We start from the raw sequence: 18,400 nt of genomic DNA on the forward strand, positions 1-18,400 counted from the left end.
CAGAGGAAATCATCTGACATATCAGGCCGAACAGGATAAATACCTAAAATCTAAATTTCACATATTACAAACGGTTGAACAGATTTTGGTATCTGCACTCAAATGAAGACCTTCCATAAGTTGGTATCTCATAAATTGTTTACAAAACTATTAAGGATCTGATGCATTTTAAATAAAAACTCCAAGTGTGTTTCTGATCCAGTGAATACTAAGGTAATTACATGTGTCTGACTCAGAACTTACCTTTTAACCATCAAATACACATCACTGAAAACTGCTAGAGGCATAAAAACTGGGGGCTAAAGTTCTTCGGAGGTTTTCTCCGGTCTCGGGCACACATCCAAAGATTACTGAACTTTCTCACCACTATGATCACAATAGACAATTCCTGGAGAGCAACTTGCACACATAGACACCTCATGTCAGTAACCTTTTGAGTGAATCAAAGGAAAATGGGCTTTGAATTAAGCTGTTGAAGACAGGAAATGTTTTTAACCTGAAACCCTCTTATCTAAAACAGTGTGAACTCCTTCATAATTAGGAGATTGAATCTAATTGGGGGGCGAGGCACACTGGGAAAAAAACAGTCCTCTTTAACCCTTGCTAAAAACCACAGAAGTACAGAAGCATACTGGCTGAAGCAAGGGCTATATTCCTTGATAACTGAAATGTACCAAGAGCCCAGAATTTCACAAATAAAAGCCTGACCTTTACAAGTGCCACAGTAATCATTCTTATTTCAAAGGCAATTGCTGACCGCACAGGAAGTTTTGAAGAACATTAGCAGAATAATCCCCCCTAAATAGTTACAACAGATTTTTAAAAACCGTCCAAGAAATTAAAGAAATCTATTTCCTGAGGATTCTTGGGATTCAAAAGAGCTAAGCGTGGTTATTTTTAACTAACCTCCTGCAAACAGTGGATTATACACTCGATCCCTTTGCAAGACGCAAGCAATTATTTTAGGTACCTCTATCCCAAAAGAAAAAGGAGTCTCCTGTCAAGACAGTGAAGAAAACGCCGACATGGGAATTGCCTAAAACTCTCTGGGCCACCTCGTGCAGTTAAAAGAAAGTGGACAACCGTCAGGGAGCCCAAAACATAGTAGACGTCCCCACTTTGTGTGTCCTACTAAAACACATCCCTTTTCAGGTGTCCTAAACACAGCATATCTTTATCTAAATGAAGTGTGCCTTGGGGACCACCAGGAAGGACCTGCCACTTGTCCAGAAGGAAGATGCGAATGCACCTCTTTTTACTTCCCCGCCCAACGGTGCCTTCCCGGGAAGGCTGACAGTTCGCCTGCTGTTGCAGCAGCAAAGGGAGGGGAAACTCCTAGCGCCGGTGCCGCAAAGACCTCTCCATCCACCGCCACCCGGTCAGGTGCCGGCCCCGACGGGCAGCCCCGCTCCTCCAGAAACCTCCGCGGGCACAAAGCAGCCGCCAAGTGCTTACCCGGGTCCGCCAGGCAGTGCTCCGGAAGGGCCGCCAGCAGCAGAAGTCCCAGCAGCAGCAGTGGCGGCGGCAGCGGCGGCGCATCCTGGGACCCGGCAGCCCGGGGGCCCCTCACGCCCGGGCAGCGCGCGGCTCCCCCGCCAGCCCGGCCGAGCCCGCACGCCCGGATCCGGCCCCTGCGCACCCGCACCTCCGGCCCATCTTCCCTCGGGCCCTGGGGTTTCGCCTCCTGCCGAGCCATGGGGACGCTTCACTCATCCAGGCCACTGCCTCGCTCCGCACCGCTCCGGGGAGCCCAGCCTTCGGCGCCCCGGTCCTCACCGGGCATCTCCGGCCACGGCCCGGGCGCCGGAGGGCGGGGGCGCCGGGCGGCGCGACTCGCTGGCTCGTGCTGCCGCGCCAGGAGCGAGCTCCGCGGAGCCGCGGCTTCACTCGCGCAGGGGCCGGGGCCGCATGGAGCCGCGGCGGGAGCGGGCCGGGGTTCCCACGGTGCCCGTCGCCGCGCGCCGGCGCGCCCGGGGCAGCAAGGGTGGGACGGGCGCCGCCCGGAGCCCCCACCCCCGGGCGGGCTCCCGCAGACTGAAGGGGCGAGGCTGCGAGCCGCGGGGGCAGGTAGCCGCTGGGCGCGCTCAGGGCCCTCCCTCCCGCCGCCGGCTGCAGCCTCTCCGCCGCGCTCTCCTCGCTCGCTTGCTCGGGCTCGGGTTCCAGCTCCGGCTTCGGCTCCCTGGCCGAGAGTGTTACTGCAGCTGAGAGCGGCGCCTCATTGACAAAGAAAGCACGTAGCCACCCGAGCGGGCGAGGGAGGCGAGGGAGGCGAGGCAGGCGCGCGCGCGCATCCTCGCGTGGAGCCGCCGCGCGCCCCCCGTACCCGCGCGCCCCGCCGGGCTCCGGGCTGGGGAGGGGGACCCCTCGCGGCTGTTCGCGCGCCGCGGACATCCGTACAGGGCGGTGGAGGGGTGGGCTTCCCTTCCTCGCATTCCCCACCAGTCCGTCGGCTAGAGGAGGGGAGATGGACAGGAAAGGTCCTCCGGCCCGGAAAAGCGGGGTAAAGAGTCATGGTCAACGTGCTGAAGAGGTCAGAAAGCGCTTTGGCCTGGGTTTTGGAAAGCCCTTTGGATGGGGGAAGCGCTTTGTGCTGTTTGTTCACTACTTCTCTGAGGGGCCCTCGGACACCCGAATGCCCGTTTTACCCCTGAGGAACCGAAGCGCCTGTGGCCTAGTTGCAATAACACTCTGGGTTAAAACGCATTATAAATATTTATTGCAGCCACACAATGTGCAAAGCCGTGCACATTGGAAAGACCAGGGGAAAGTCTCTTCATAAAAGTCCCTTCCTGAGAATAGGACATTTAGTCGCTATCCGGTGGGACACAAGGGCCCGATATCAGCAGAACTGGCCTCCTTGCTTTTCCCCTTGCGAAGCTGGATGTCCTGAAGCAAGTTACCTAGTTCATCGGAGCTTCACACATCCCCTATTTATTGACTAATATTTATTGAGGGCCCACTGCTTGCCAGCTACTATGCGAGGCATCAGGGATCTAAGTGACGAGCAAAAAATACAGTCCCTGATGTGATGAAGCTCCAGCTCTATTCGTTCAACAATAACTCCTGACGGCCTGTTATGTGTCAGGCACTGTTCTGGACACTGAAGACAACAGCCACCAACGAAATCCCTGCCCTCTTAGAGCTGACATTCTAGTGGAAGTACACTGGCAATAAACAAATAAGTAAGAGATAAAATGTCAGCCAGTGATAAAAGCTATGGAGAAAAATCAGTGTGAAAGAAAAAATCGGGGACGGAGTGTTGCAATGTTAAATAGAGGGAAGGAAGGTGTCACCAAGAAGGTGACATTTAAGCAAAGACCTGAAGGAGGTGAGGGAATAAGCCTGGCAGGAAGAGCATGCCAGGAAAAAGGGGCAGCAAGGGTGAAAACTCGGGGCATTCAGGGCACAGCAAGCCAGCCAGTGGGCCTGGAAAAGTGTTAAATCTCACTTACTGTGCATCTGTAGGATGGAAATAACACCATATTTCATCTAAGACACACATTTTTTCACATATTAACTTCTCAGAAGTCAGATGTGTCTTATCATGCACCTAAAATTTGTTGACATATAGTAATACCTTCTTGGGGTTCTTATTATTTAAGTTTGCTGTTCAATTAAATCACTTCTGCTCTTTTTTAAAAAAATTGCAGTCTAACTGCGGCAATAAAACAGCTCAAAAAAATCATTTTGAGCCACTAATGAGAAAGCCATGATTCAGACAACACCATAAGATAGGAGGCATGGTGCTGGCCACAAGGGGTGATCCCAGGGGCAGCGGGGTGGAGCGTGATGGTGCCAGCAGTCCAGGCAAAGTTGGACTGAAAGATGCCAAGATTTGGAGCAGCGGAGGTGTTGAGGAGCAGGGAGCATGGAGGGGAAAGAGGGCAAAGAGAAAAGAGAGCAAAAGTGGGCAGGGAGGTAGAAAAAGGCATGTGTGGAGCCCTGGGGCCCCTTGTTTGAAGCTAAGAACTCTGTTAGGAAGAAGTGGGAGGTGGAGAGGGGAAGGAATATTGGGACCAACTTGTGGAAGGCTTTGGACACATTTGGGTTTTTCCCAAAGGGAGGGAGAGGAAAAGGGGAAGAAAAGTCAGTCTCAGGAGCACCAGTGATGTGCGGGCTCTGAGTTAGCAGCTGAGGACACACAGGCAGGTGTGATGGAGAGAAATATAAACCCTTGACTAGTCACAGCCTCCCCCACCCCACCCCACAAACCCAGTCCTTTTCTGCACATTGCAGTGGGGAGAGAATAGAGAGGGAGGCTAGGACTGAGAAAGCCAGAGGGGCTAACTGAATTCACATGGAAAGGGACAGAACGTTGCTGGCCTAAGAGATAGAAAAGATCCAGAAGGGGAGAGGCTATGAGGCAAGAGAGGCAAAACCCAACCAAAGCTGGGTTCTCTGTGAGCATGTAGAGAAAGTGGAGAGAGATTTGGGGGACAGAGATTTGGGGCTGAGAGATAGCAAAGTATATCCTCTGCATTGTAAATGGGATTTTCCCTTCGACATTAGTTGCCAGAGTTAGATAAGGTATAAATTACTTGTCAGTGTTTTTGGTGGTTAGACTGATGTTTCGTTGAATCTTTCTCTCTGATGAGCTGGCCTCAAGAGCAGACACAATGCTTAGCCTCAAGAAGCCCCAGTCTCAAATCTAGTTAGGGGGCAGACACATACGGCATTAGCCTCAGAGAGATGCAGTGAGTATGCGCTAGAGGCATATATGCACATCGCCCATCATCGCGAGAATGTGGGTGAGGGCTGGCTGTTTCTGCCTGGAAGGAGAGGAGAGGTGAAAGGAGGTAACATTTAAACTTGGAGTTTGCTGGCACCGCAAAAGTTAAGGTAGAAAGGGGTGAGAGTTTGCAGCATTTTTCAAGGAAAAGTAAAGTGTCTGGTGAGGGCAGCACAGAGGGGACCTGAGGAGATCCTGCTTCAAGGCTGGAGACCTAAGCTGGAGGCAGATGTAGAGAGGCTGAGTTTGTACCTTATCCTCATCCAGTAGGAACAGCTCCGGAGAGGTTTTCTGCAGGCTCAGGAAACTTGATGAGATCCCAGTCCTTGAGTGATGGGTGAGGGTACAGACTCTGTTACTTGACTACTTAGATTTAAATTCTGCCTCTACCATTTACTAGCTGTATAACTTTGGGCAAATCCCGTAATCTCTATAGATCTCATCTATAACATTGGAAATAGTAAGAGCACCTACCTCTTTGAGTTGTGTTAAGGATTGAATTGATACATTTCAAGCATTTAGAAGTACTCTTGACACACGATAAGCACTCAATCAATCTTATCTCTTATATATAATATGACAGTTGCAGCCCTCTTAAACCATAAACCCTCTTGTTAATTTTAGTCTATTTAAACGGGGCTTTTGGACTTAACCTATGTGTGAATTTTTTGCTATGTAGCTTTATAAAGTCAGTGTCTTTCGTGCAAAGCATTTATGAGGCGGGATTGGGGTTGGGGGGTGGGGAGATCAATCCCTGGGCAGTGGTTTTAGGCCCTCAACTTGACATTTCCGCCATTGCCGTGGAGGGGAATGCCTGGGCCTGTTTCATTCTTTTTGCAATAAGCAGATATTTCTCCTCTAGTTCTAATCTCTGTTACTCACACTCCCTGCTGGTACAAAGCCCAGGTCTACACTGTGAAGCCCTTCTTTCCTGTGCCCAAAACTTTGGTAGGTCCTGGAGGCCCTGCAGTGTGCAAGGCACTGCCTCCACCCTGGAGTGAAGGAGACAAGTAAACACACACGTCTGCCTCGCCTGGCAAGTGCTGTGGGCACACACAGAGGGGACCTGAGAGAGGAGCTACCCGGTAGAATGGACTAGAAGAGGCATGAGACTAGGGAGAAGGGGCCACCTGAAATGAGGCTATTGCAGAAGAGTGGATCATCTTGGTTTCCCTTTTCGCTCATCTCTCAACCTATGTTTTTAAGTTTCCAAAGCTCACTCTAAGGCCCAGCACAACAGGCCCAACAAGGTGATGCCAGCACCCACGAAGGCCAAGCCCGAGTGCCAGGTGGGTGATGCTGACCTCAGTCCTGGCCATGGCCCCTACGGCAGCCTAGAGATTCAGTGTTTGTTGATTTGAACTGGTTTTCCATTAATGACATTTCAACTCCCCGGCTTCTGGCTAATTGCTCTCCAAATCCTCCAGTGGGAGGAGAAAATTAGTTTTTTAACCATCAAGGGCTAATTTGTCTTGTTAATGTTTGTTGCTTTTGGGGCTCGTCCAATCGCAGAGCAGGGATATGGTCCAGGCGTTGGCACTCTGAGGCTAGCTCATTTCCACTGCACACTTTGCCTTCATGTTCCAGCTTAACTACGTTAAGCCCTTTCCTCAGGCCCTGTGGGATGGCAACTAGCATTGGCCATTGAAAATCTCACTGATTCACAACCTGGGTTCCAGTCCTAACTCTATCACCTAATAACTGGTGACCTTGGGGAAATTTTGTAAACTCTCTGTGCCTCAGTATTCCTCTTTAAGAAAATTGGACATGTCAACCCAAGATATCAAGGTATCTACCCAACATAAATAAAAACAAATGTGCACACAAATACAAATACTTGTAGCAGCACATTATTCACAACAGCCAAGAAGTGGAAATAACCGAAATCTCTATGAATTGGTGAACAGATAAAATGTGCTCCAGCAGCATCAATAAAAAGGAATGAAGTTCTGAAACATGCTACAACGTGGATGAACCTTGAAAATATTATGATAAATCAAAGAAGTCAGTCACAAAAGGCCACACATTACATGATTCCACGTATGTAATGTCCAGAAAAGGCAAACTCAAAGAGACAGAAAGTAGCACAGTGGTGACCGGGGGCCGAAGGAAGAAAAATGGGGAGTGACTGACTGCAAAGGGCACAAGCTCTCTTTTTAGGGTGACAGAAATGTTCTGAAATTAGTCGTGGTGATGACGATTAACTCTGTAAATATACCAAAATTCATTGAATTGTACACTTAAAGCTAGTGAATTTTATGTTATGTAAGTCATAGCTCAATAAAGCTGTCCAAAAAAAACTAAGCTTGGCACAAAGTGCTCAATAAATCTTTGATGTTATTTTTATATAAAGCCTTTCTCAATGCACACAAAGGAGAGAATATTTACATTTAAAATTTCATTTTAAAGTTCTATCATTTTTTAAAGGTATATAAGAAGCGTAATACAAACAATACGTATCCTAACAAGGATATTAGCCCACTAGCGATAAATGCCAGCTCCTCCAACCAACCAAAGCCCCTTTTTGTTTGCCAAAAACACTTCTATTTTATAGAAAATCTAATCAAGTGCATCTTCAGACCAGATGAAACCGTCACCCCTTTAGAGTCAACTTGTGGGAATTCCCTGGTGGTCCAGTGGTTAGGACTCCCTGCTTCCACTGCAGGGGGCATGGGCTCAATCCCTGGTCAGGGAACTAAGATCCCGAAGGCCGCACAGCACGTCCAAATAATAATAAAATAATAATAAAGGCAACATGCACAGTAATAATGTCTTCCATTCTTGAGTACCTGTTAAGTGCCTGAGAGTGGAGACTTTCTATATGTTAACACAATCCTATCATTCTTCACAATGTCTGATTTAAACCATCATTTTTTCTTCACTCCTCCATTCATTCAATAAACCTTTACTGATCTCTACTATTAATATGTGCCCAACATTGTGCTCACTGGGACTATGAAGACGAGCAAGACAAAATCCATCGCCCTCAGGGGTCTCAGGATATAGCAATGGATAAATTAAATCATGAAACAATTATTTATGTCATAGGTGAAAAATGACATAAGGAAGGAGATATGAAATCTCTTCCTGACTCAAGGAAGGATGTCAGAGGAGGTGACACTTGAGCTGGGACATGTCAGGCAGACAAAATGGAGGCAAGAAAGAGGGCCTCTGAGCCATGCCAAAGTATGGAATTATAAATCAACAGGAACCTTCACACGAGACCAGGATGCTGGTATGGCTGCTTAGTATGGGGAGGAAAGCAATGAGGGATTCTCTTTTTTTTTTTTTTTTTTTTGCGGTACGCGGGCCTCTCACTGTTGTGGCCTCTCCCGTGGCGGAGCACAGGCTCCGGACGCAAAGGCTCAGCGGCCATGGCTCACGGGCCCAGCCGCTCCGCGGCATGTGGGATCCTCCCAGATTGGGGCATGAACCCGTGTCCCCTGCATCGGCAGGCGGACTTTCAACCACTGCGCCACTAGGGAACCCCGAGGGATTCTCTTGGTGAGGCAGACCAAGGACATATCACAGAGAATCTCCCCCTAAGAGATTTGGACATTACCCTAAAAGTGATAGTCACAATTTTAAAGCAGGCTAGCATACAATGGCAACTCCAGGATTTCCGCATGAGGAGCTTGGGGGGAAAATAGTCAAGGACTTGCCTTGAAACTGAATTTGATAGGCAGAACTCTGCTCTCAGAACTTTGTTCCTTTTTATTGATGAATAGTATGCTGTTAGACTGGATATTTACTTGCACTGCCTCCCTTACCTAAGCACTTTTTTGTCACCTCCACTGCTACTATCTTAATCAGAACTGAATTTTAATAAGACCGCACAGCAAGTAATAAGGAGGTTGGTTGGAGCTGGGAGAGGATGGTGGGCTGGAGGCAAGGAAGTCAGATAAGAGCATTAGTTTAGACAAGTTCCTAGGCCTGAGCCAAGGATGAAGTGGATCTGATAGGGGTGACTAATGATAGGAGGAGGACAGGGCTGGGAATTGAGGAAAACCTTCAGCCTTTGGGCTGGGGTGATTGAGGATGTCATTAACCAAGATCTGGGAATATAGGAAAGGGAGGTTTTGGGGGGAAGAAAACAAGAGCTAGAAAGGGCATCCAGGTAGAGATGCCCATTAGGCCCAAGTTTCATACATTTTAATGTGTACATAAATTTGTAGATCTTGTTAAAAAGAAGATTCTGATTAAGTAGATCTGAGGTCACCCAAGAGTCTGCATTTCTAAAACATTCCGAGGTGATGCTAATCCTGATTGATAGATCACACTTGGAGTAACAAGACATTAGGTCATTGAACACAGGGCTTAATCCTATCTCAACAAATGAATTTTTAGAAATCAAATTCTTGACTTTTGGTAATTTTTGAGAAACTATTCCTGTCTTCTCACGAGTTGAAATTAAAAAAAGCAGATTTGCTTCTGTTCTTTACTTCCATGTCAGAAGATTACACTTCCTCACACATTACTGTGTGACTTGTAGTCTTGCTGTCCTGATTTTTCCCTCCCTATTGATATGAGGCTTGGCCATATGACTCTTTTGGATAATGGCCTGTGACAGTGGTGAGCACATGCCAGTTCCATTCATAAGCTTTAGGAAACACTGCAAGGTCCAATTCTGCGTCTTTTCCCTCTTCCATCAGGAGAGCATGTCCAATATTTATTACTCCTTTAGTCCAGATACAAACATGAAGAAAATCCATGGACTATACATCGGCTGTAGCTAGGAGCAGAGCTGCCACCAACCTGGGACCTATATACAACAAGAGCAAGAGATAAGGCTGTGTTGCTTTTAGCTACTGAGATGTTGAGGGTCATTTGTTACTGCAGTATAACCTAGTGAAAGTTGACTAATAATAGTCTCTCTGCTATTAATGAAAGAGACAAGGCTAGGAATGAAATAGAAGAACTAAAATAAATGTTTCGTTTTTTAAAGTTATTAACTTTTCTTACATATCCTCTTTACGGATACCAAGAAGACACAGCATGAGGTTGGAGGCTTATAGTAAACCTTGAGATCATTTGAACCCAAGTTATCAGGAGAGTTTAAAGAACAGCAGCCTTGGATATGTCATTCTGCCTATAAACTTGAACAAATAACAGCCCCTCTGCTGTTCACACAATTGAGGAAAGTGGAAGTACTAAATGCTTTATGGGGTTACGTAGTGATGTGCTGGATCTGGCTTGTACCAAAGTCAGCTGAGAAATTTTCAGCTATTTTGTGAACCAGTTGTTAAACACACTCATTGTTAAAAATTGAATTTCATAAACTTACAATTAAATGATATTAAAAACAAAAGTAATAAATATAAGCAGCTCTCACTTTATATGGTTCCGATATGCACAAATTTCAGTTACCACTGTTTAGTTAAATAACACCAGTCCATCAACAATGTGGTCCAAATTTTAGTCACCACAGTATATTTACTATGAGTGAAGGCATAAATTACAAACTTCGCTGTTGGCTCTTCAGTCCATAAATCACTAGGTTAATAATGAACGCACTTCATGATCAGTGACCAGTCACATCGCCTCTTCCAAAGACTGTTGGTGATTGATCCCTGCGCATCTGTTCATCAGTTCATGCAGACAGCAGAGTATGTAGTTTTGTTACCTTCTTGTCTTCCCGTGATAAACCCACGTGACATTTTACAAAAATGGATAATGGAAAGAGGGAATTGGCCAAAAAAAGATGAAAGTGCAGCAGAGAAATGGAAAATGATAATGCTGGAAGTCAAATGTGAATCAAATGTAAATGGACCCAAAGAAGACAAAGCTGATTGTGAGAAGGCTGACACGCTGCTGTTTGGGAGACTGTACGTATACAGCCAGAGGAATTTAGTGAAGGCAAACTCATCAACATAAACTAGCAAAGTGTTGTGACAAAGAGGATGACGATGTCCCAGAGAGGAAGTGATGCCAGCAACAGAATTCACATTAGAGGAGTTACCAGAGATATCTCATGACATTCAAAGCGCAAAGGATAAAATGTTGGAAGATGATCAAAAAGTACAATTCACCAAGATATAGAAAATATGCATCATAAGTTATACAATGAGAAGAATGCAAGCACTGTTTAAACTCTTGATAAGTATTTTACAAAGAAATAAAACTTTAAAACTCTAATTCTCAATGTTTCTAATGTCTTAAATTATATACTATTAGCCGTACTATTTTTACATTTTCCTACATACATTTATAACCAGCAGCAGAGAGCTTGTAATGCTTTAACAAAAAATATTCAAGGTGAGGGAACAATTGTAATTATTCCCATTGATTATTAAGATCACTTTGCATGGTTTCAGCTTGCATGGTCATTTTTATGTTCCCACACTACTGTGCAAAGGGAGAACTGCTTGTTTTCAAAACTTACCTCTAATTATTTCACTACATTTTGCTATTATCTGTGCTCTTGATGTTATTTATGTCTATTGTAACTATCTAATGGAAGTACTATCTAATGGTGCACATCTCTTCCCAACTTTATGTTCAGTGACATCATGTAGGTAGCTTGAAATGCTATGGCGGGAATATTTATAGCATGGAAATTGGCAAACACTACAAACTCAACTACAAATTAGAGTTTAGTTTATTGTTTTGTTGATTTTCTAGACTTAAGTGATGAAGAAAATGTTAATGCAGTTAAAAGTATATCGTGTGTGTAGCTGTACGTTATAAATAGCACCAAAAAATTGAGGGAAAGCAATATTCTCCCAGTGTTTGAAAACTATCATCAGACTGAGCAAAAAGTTCACTCATGTCATTGACCAACAGTGTATATATGATGATATATGACCAAGGTATATCTTTGTTGTTTCACTTTGGTCTTAAATGTAAAAGAAAATAACAGTGAACATTCAGGTCAGAACCGCCCTTGTTCATCAATAACATAAGCAATTCTTTGCTAAATCAGATAGTAATAAAGCATTTATTCATAGCCTGATTTTGTCAAGTTGTGGCTGAATTATAACCATACAAGAGTTTAGCAAAACTCAGTGAAAGCCTTCTGTGAGAATCAATTGACTATATGACATCTATAATAAAAAGTGTTGTATATTTTATCATCATTTGTCAATTGTGTGCCATACATTATTTATATTAATAAAGGTTATAACACACTTATGTACATACATACGCATACAACCCCCAGGCAGTCATTAAGTAGTTACCACGCTGGCTTTAGACAATGTAGCGAGGCGAAACATCCAAAAGCTTCAGAGTCAAACAGGGGCTTGTTTTCAGCATTGTTTGTTTCTGTGTTGTTTTATTAGTAAATTACTGAGCCTCTCTAAGCCTTTTCCTTCTTCTGCAGAATAAAAAAATAAAAAATAAAGAGGGATTTGGGCACAGGAAAAGGGTTATCATGAGGAAGATAATGTACATAAAAGGCTCTGGTAAAAACTAGGTACTGAGTCACTTTTTCCTGTTACCATTTCCTTCCCCTTCCAGTTGCAAACCCTCTAAGGTTGATTTCCTTTGCTGGAGATGAAATAATCCACACATTTTTGGACTACATGGCAGGTATACATGGCAGCAGAGGAATGGAGGGATGAATGGATATCTCACGTTGATTCCATGATAAACCAACTAGTCTATTAATTCAAGGATTCACTGAGGCTTGGAATCCTTTCTCACTTTTTCAAATTCTATTTACAAAAGTCAGAAATTTCTCACTTTGTATTATTCAGTGTTCATGGGACATAGCCTACAATTCGCCCCATCTCTACTTTGTTATTTTCTTTAATGTTGTTATCCCACCAAACTGGAAAGAAAAATTATTAGAGTACTCTTTCTCCCCCTACTGGCCATACTACGATATAGCAATAATGAAATGAACGGAATGATCAAATGTCAAACCTGAAAGGAAACTCTAAGAATAACTATTCCAGCAAACTGGCTACCCACAAACCAACTCTGGCCTGCAGATGACTTGTGTCTGGCCTACGCCATATTTAAAACAAACATAACTTTTTTTTCAGTTTCATTAGTTGCCAATATTTCACTGACATCCATATTTGTTTTCTCAGAAAACTAGAAGTTGGTAGACATTGGGTGTGCCATGCCACATGCGTGTCCTGCTCCCTTCGGACTTACCGCCCTGCTTGGCCACAGTCCCCACTCAGTCTGCTTCACTTACTTGTGTAGTCTGCCCAGCCCTTGCTGCTTTTGAGTTTGAAATCCCAATCTCTCTTTCTCAATTTACCAGGGAAGCCCAAACTTGCTCAAAACCGGACCACCTAAATGAGTAGCCAAGCAGGTAATAAAACTGGGCCTCCTAAATTCCATTCAACAGATTTTTGTTGATTTCATTCATTTATTTAACAAATGTTTTAGTGCCTGCTATGGCCAGGTACATAGAGTCAAAGATATGGCACATACAAGATAAAAACAGCCTTTGCATTCAGAGTTTTAGTTAGTGAGAAAAGCAGTCAAGATAATTATAAGAAATATGATGAACGTGATGAAAGAATATGGAGACTATGAGGAAGCAGCAGCACAGCTCCTGTTCTCACTTCATCACCTCCTTCAAGTTAATCATCATCATCATGAATATAACACAACCATTTTCATGATTTACTAAATAAGGTCCTCAAATCCTAGGGTCCACATTTATTCAAAATCCACTGGGCACAAGGGCTAAACAATGGGGAAACAGCAGTAAACATGGCATTTGTTAGATGAATTTTCCCATGCATGGGAAAACTCATCTTTCTCCCTGGTCAACTGCAATCAGTGTGTAAGCCTGAGAGTCACAAGATGGTTAGGGAAGGTAGGCTGTAGTTGCTGGACAAACAACATCTCTCTGCAAAAACGGAGTCAGATATGAGCTTGAGTAATGGGGATACAGGATTAAAGCTAAACTAAGAGAAAAGATCAGTCTTTTCTCTTGGTCAGCAATACCTATGACACCATAATTGGACAGTACTACAAAAGACAAACGAACTACCTCTGTATCATAAACGTTACTCAACTGGGTCCTTTGAACCCTTGGCTCTTGGAGAAATGGCTACTTCCAGATCCAAGGCAGGAAAAATACAAGGTGAGCATAAGACACCTTATTAGGCCAGAAAATGAGGAAACATTCAGAGACTAATGCAATAATGTCAAAAGGATTCGACAGACCTGAAGATAATAATTTTACCTTATTGAATAAAGCAAAATCCATGAATCCATAGTGGTGAGAGAGACAGAGAAAAACTGAAGGGAGCACAGGGAGAAAGGCAGAAAGCCTTTATTAGAAGAATGATGCCAGGTAAAGAATGTAGAAGGAACGATATAATTGAAAAATCACCATTTTGCAACCCCCAATGTAATAATTGATTCAGACAATAATCATCAATGGACGCTAAAGCCAATGAGCAAAATGCTATTGATACTGCCACAGTACCAACCCCACAGACAACAATGGAGAGATTTGCTAGTAACCTCTTTATGTTAGTGTCATAGCCGATAATGGACAACCTGACATTATGCGCCCCTTAATGTGAAGCAATAAGGCACAACTACTCCTACAATTCTTGCAAATGAGCAAACACTAAATCTGATCAAACCACTAGACCCAGCTTGTACTTCACAGAAATTCATGCTACAATTAGCACGAAGAAACACACACAGATTTTAGACTATTCTAGCCTGAACTCTTCAAAAAAATGTCATTAAAAAAAAAGACTGTTCTGAATTTGGTCAGAGACATGTCATAACCAAAGGCAGTGGGTAAATCCTTTTTTTATATACATATATACACTAATATGTATAAAATGGATAACTAATAATCTGCTGTATAAAAAAATTAAATAAAATTCAAAAAAAAAGGAAAACACTTATTCACATCTTTTTTTTTCTCACATCTTTATTGGAGTATAATTGCTTAACACTGTTGTGTTAGTTTCTGCTGTACAACAAAGTGAATCTGCTATACATATACATATATCACCATATCCCCTCCCTCTTGCGTCTCCCTCCCACCCTCCCTATCCCACCCCTCTAGGTGGTCGCAAAGCACCGAGCTGATCTCCCTGTGCTATGCAGTAGCTTCCCACTAGCCATCCATTTTGCATTTGGTAGTGTATATATGTCAGTGCTACTCTCTCACTTCGTCCCAGCTTACCCTTCCCCCGTGCCCTCAGGTCCGTTCTCTACATCTGCATCTTTATTCCTGCCTTGCCACTAGGTTCATCAGTACCAGTTTTTCAGATTCCATGTACATGTGTTAGCATATGGTATTTGTTCTTCTGACTTACTTCACTCTGTATGACAGACTCTAGGTCCATCCACCTCACTACAAATAACTCAACTTCGTTTCTTTTTATGGCTAATATTCCATTGTATACAAATGCCGCATCTTTATCCATTCATCTGTCGCTGGACATTTAGGTTGCTTCCATGTCCTAGCTATTGTAAACAGTGCTGCAATGAACGTTGCGGTACATGTCTCTTTTTGAATTATGGTTTTCTCAGGGTATATGCCCAGTAGTGGGATTGCTGGATCATATGGTAATTCTTTCTAGTGTTTTAAGGAACCTCCATACTGTTCTCCATAGTGGCTGTATCAATTTACATTCCCACCAGCAGTGCAAGAGGGTTCCCTTTTCTCCACAGCCTCTCCAGCATTTATTGTTTCTAGATTTTTTGATGATGGCCATTCTGACCGGTGTGAGGTGATACCTCATTGTGGTTTTGATTTGCATTTCTCTAAAGGCAATGGGTGAATCTTGATTGGCTCCTAGACAGGGGGAATGGGGAGATGGCCATAAAAGACACTCTTGAAACATCTGGGAAATTTTGAATATGGACTGGAAATTAGATGTTATAAAATTGTTAATTTTGCTAGGTGTTACACAGTTTTGTGATCAGCTGAAGAATGTTATTCTTACAAACAGATGCATGCTTGCTTAAGTACTTAGGGGCCAAGTATCATGATTATCCACAGAAGGTTCAACTTAAAAATTACATATAGAGAGATGAAAATGTGGCAAATGTTAACTGGTGAATCTAGGTGTAGGATGTGTGTGTTTGTTATACTATTCTTTTTGTTTTTCTAATTAAAAATTGGTTTATAGTAAGTATAAACATTCGATGTGATAAGAAAAAGTGAATTCTTTGGATTCTCCAAGGAAATAAGCAATGTAGAACAAAGCTGATCACCTCTCTAAATTCCACATTTGGGCATTCAAAATATTTCTGAAGTTTGTAAAACATGCAAAATACTCATGTTATAAATTGAAGTAGAAAATATCAGGATCTAAAATTGCTTACATTATTTTAACCACCTCAACACTTACATTTTTGAGTTTTAAAAAAATCTGTTTTTCTGCATTTTCCAAGTACAATGTAATCAGGTATTATTTTTATGATTGAAAAATACTAATTATTAACATCTTATTTTCCCACTTCAAATAACCATACTTCCATTTAGGGAAAAGTACAGATTCTCGATAAGATAAAATAATGCCATTAGAACAAAAAGTTGACACAAAAATTAACATGAAATGGACCACAGAGCTAATAAAAGCCAACACCTAAAACTCCTGGCAGAAAACAAAGGAGAAAACCTTTGCAACTTTGGGACTGGCAAAACCTTCTTAGGACACAAAAAGTATAAACTGTAAAAATAAATAAATAAATAAAATAAATAATAAAAAAAAGCATAAACTGTAAGAAAATAAATAACTTGGACTTAATCCAAATTCAAAACTTTTGCTCTTCCAAACACCCTGTAAAGAAAATGAGAAGAAAAGCCACAAACTGGGAGAAAGTATTTGTAATACAAACGTCTTGACAAAAGACTAGTATCCACCATCTCTTCTGGACTACTTCAACAACCTCCTCTCTGGTCTTCCAGCTGCTCCTGTGGCCCTGCCACCATTCTCCACAATAGCCAATTCATGGTGTTTGCTTCCCATGAACATAACACAGTAAAATCTAGACTCCTTTGTTTGGCAAAAGGCCTGCATTCCCACCCCTCTGGTTCTGTCTTCTAGCTCCTGCTGCCCACTCACACACTTCCTCTCTGACCTCACAAGCCACTTTCCTGGTCTGTCCATATTAAATCTCATCCCTGACTTAGGGCCTTTGTACTTGCTGCTCCCTCTACCAGAAATACTCTTCCCCTACATGGCTGACTAGCATTCTTCTTGTCACAACTCAAATGTCACCTTCTCATTGAGGCAGATCCTGACACGCTCCTTCTTGGTCACTTAATCAGGCCATTTTCTTCATTCTGCTTACCCTAACTGAACTTATTTACTTTCAATCTTTCCCTCCCACAAAAACATCTGTAGGAGCAAAAGAATATTCTGGCTTTGTCCACTGACACATGCCTAGCATGGAATGCCTGGAACATGGTAGATGCTTCATAAATATTACTGAATGACTCCTGACATACCTGCTGTGACAGGCACTCTGATAGGTACTGGCTGAATGGTTTACGTGTGTTGGTCAATGACTTTTTAATCTCTTTAGAAAAAAATATTTTAAATTCCTAGATCCATTTAAATAGCTAAATACTTCCTAGTACTCTCAAGAAGCCAATTTACCTTCAAGTGAATTGCAAAATTTGGATTTCACCTATATGTGGGATCAGTACTTTGGGCTAGAATGTTCACATAATTTTGAACAACTCACACCCATGACTAAATGGAAAGAAACAAAAAATACATGTGAGGATGTAAAGTAACTAGAACTCTCATACATTGCGTTGAGTGTAAATTAATTTAACCACTTTGGAATACTGTTTGCAGTACCTAATAATGTGAAACATCTGTATACCCTATGACCCAGGAATTCCATGCCTACATATATGCCCAAAGGAAATGCATACGTGTTCACCAAAAGATATGAACAAAAAATGTTTGTAGTAGCACGATTCCTAATAGCCAAAAAGTAAAAACAACTCAAATGTCTATCAACAGAACAGATAAATGATTACATATGCACACAGATGAATACTATACAGTAATGGGGTAAATGATCAACAACTACATACAACGTGGATGTATCTTAGAAATAAAATGTTGAACGAAAAGAAGCCAGACACCAAGTGCATGTAATCGAGTAAAAGTTTACTGAGAGAGACTGAGAATACGTATTCTCACTGGTATGTTCTGGCGGGGCGCTGAGAAACTTTCCTCCTGATGTTTCTCTGAAGTTAAATCCTGGAAGTATAAGGTGGTGTCTGAAGGCACAGCCTAAACTGGCCTACTGGAAACCACATGCTTTTGAAGCCTTATGTTTTATATCTTAAAAATACATGTGAATTCCCTATTCTTCATCCATGCACATTGAACAGAAATATTTACCTCAAAAAATATTCAAGAAAACAATATTCAAGGGAAGCAGGCCCTGGTTATCCTGTGGTTACAGTACTGTGGCACACTACCTCAGACTTCAGTTTGAAAAAGAACTGCTGGAAAGTAGACTGGTTTGGTTAGACAGCCTGGTTCACGTCTCAGATTCACGACTCATTAGTGCTGGGAGTTTGGGCAACTTAACCTAGATATTTTGAGCCCATTTCTTCATTTACATAATGAAGATAACATTGTATCTCACAGGTGGTTTTGAGAATTAAATGCAATGATGTTAAGTTAGGTAACTCAATGCTCCTAACCTTTTCCTTCCCTACCCTGTAAGTAGTACTGGGGTGGAAAAAAAGTCAACAAGCAG

The 18,400-nt window shown here is 42.8% G+C and overlaps 1 protein-coding gene across 1 annotated transcript in view; it reads right to left on the bottom strand.

Moving 5' to 3' along the window:
* The window catches only part of KIAA1549L (KIAA1549 like), a 289,601-nt gene extending 287,359 nt beyond the window's left edge, over window positions 1-2,242 (bottom strand). Inside the window, 1 exon segment of the mRNA XM_033410192.2 lies at window positions 1,456-2,242. Coding sequence (XP_033266083.1) covers window positions 1,456-1,696 — 241 coding nt within the window. The 5' untranslated portion in view covers window positions 1,697-2,242.
* Between the last annotated feature and the right edge of the window lie 16,158 nt (window positions 2,243-18,400).

This window comes from Orcinus orca, chromosome 8, assembly GCF_937001465.1.
Source record: "Orcinus orca chromosome 8, mOrcOrc1.1, whole genome shotgun sequence".
Taxonomy (NCBI): domain Eukaryota; kingdom Metazoa; phylum Chordata; class Mammalia; order Artiodactyla; family Delphinidae; genus Orcinus; species Orcinus orca.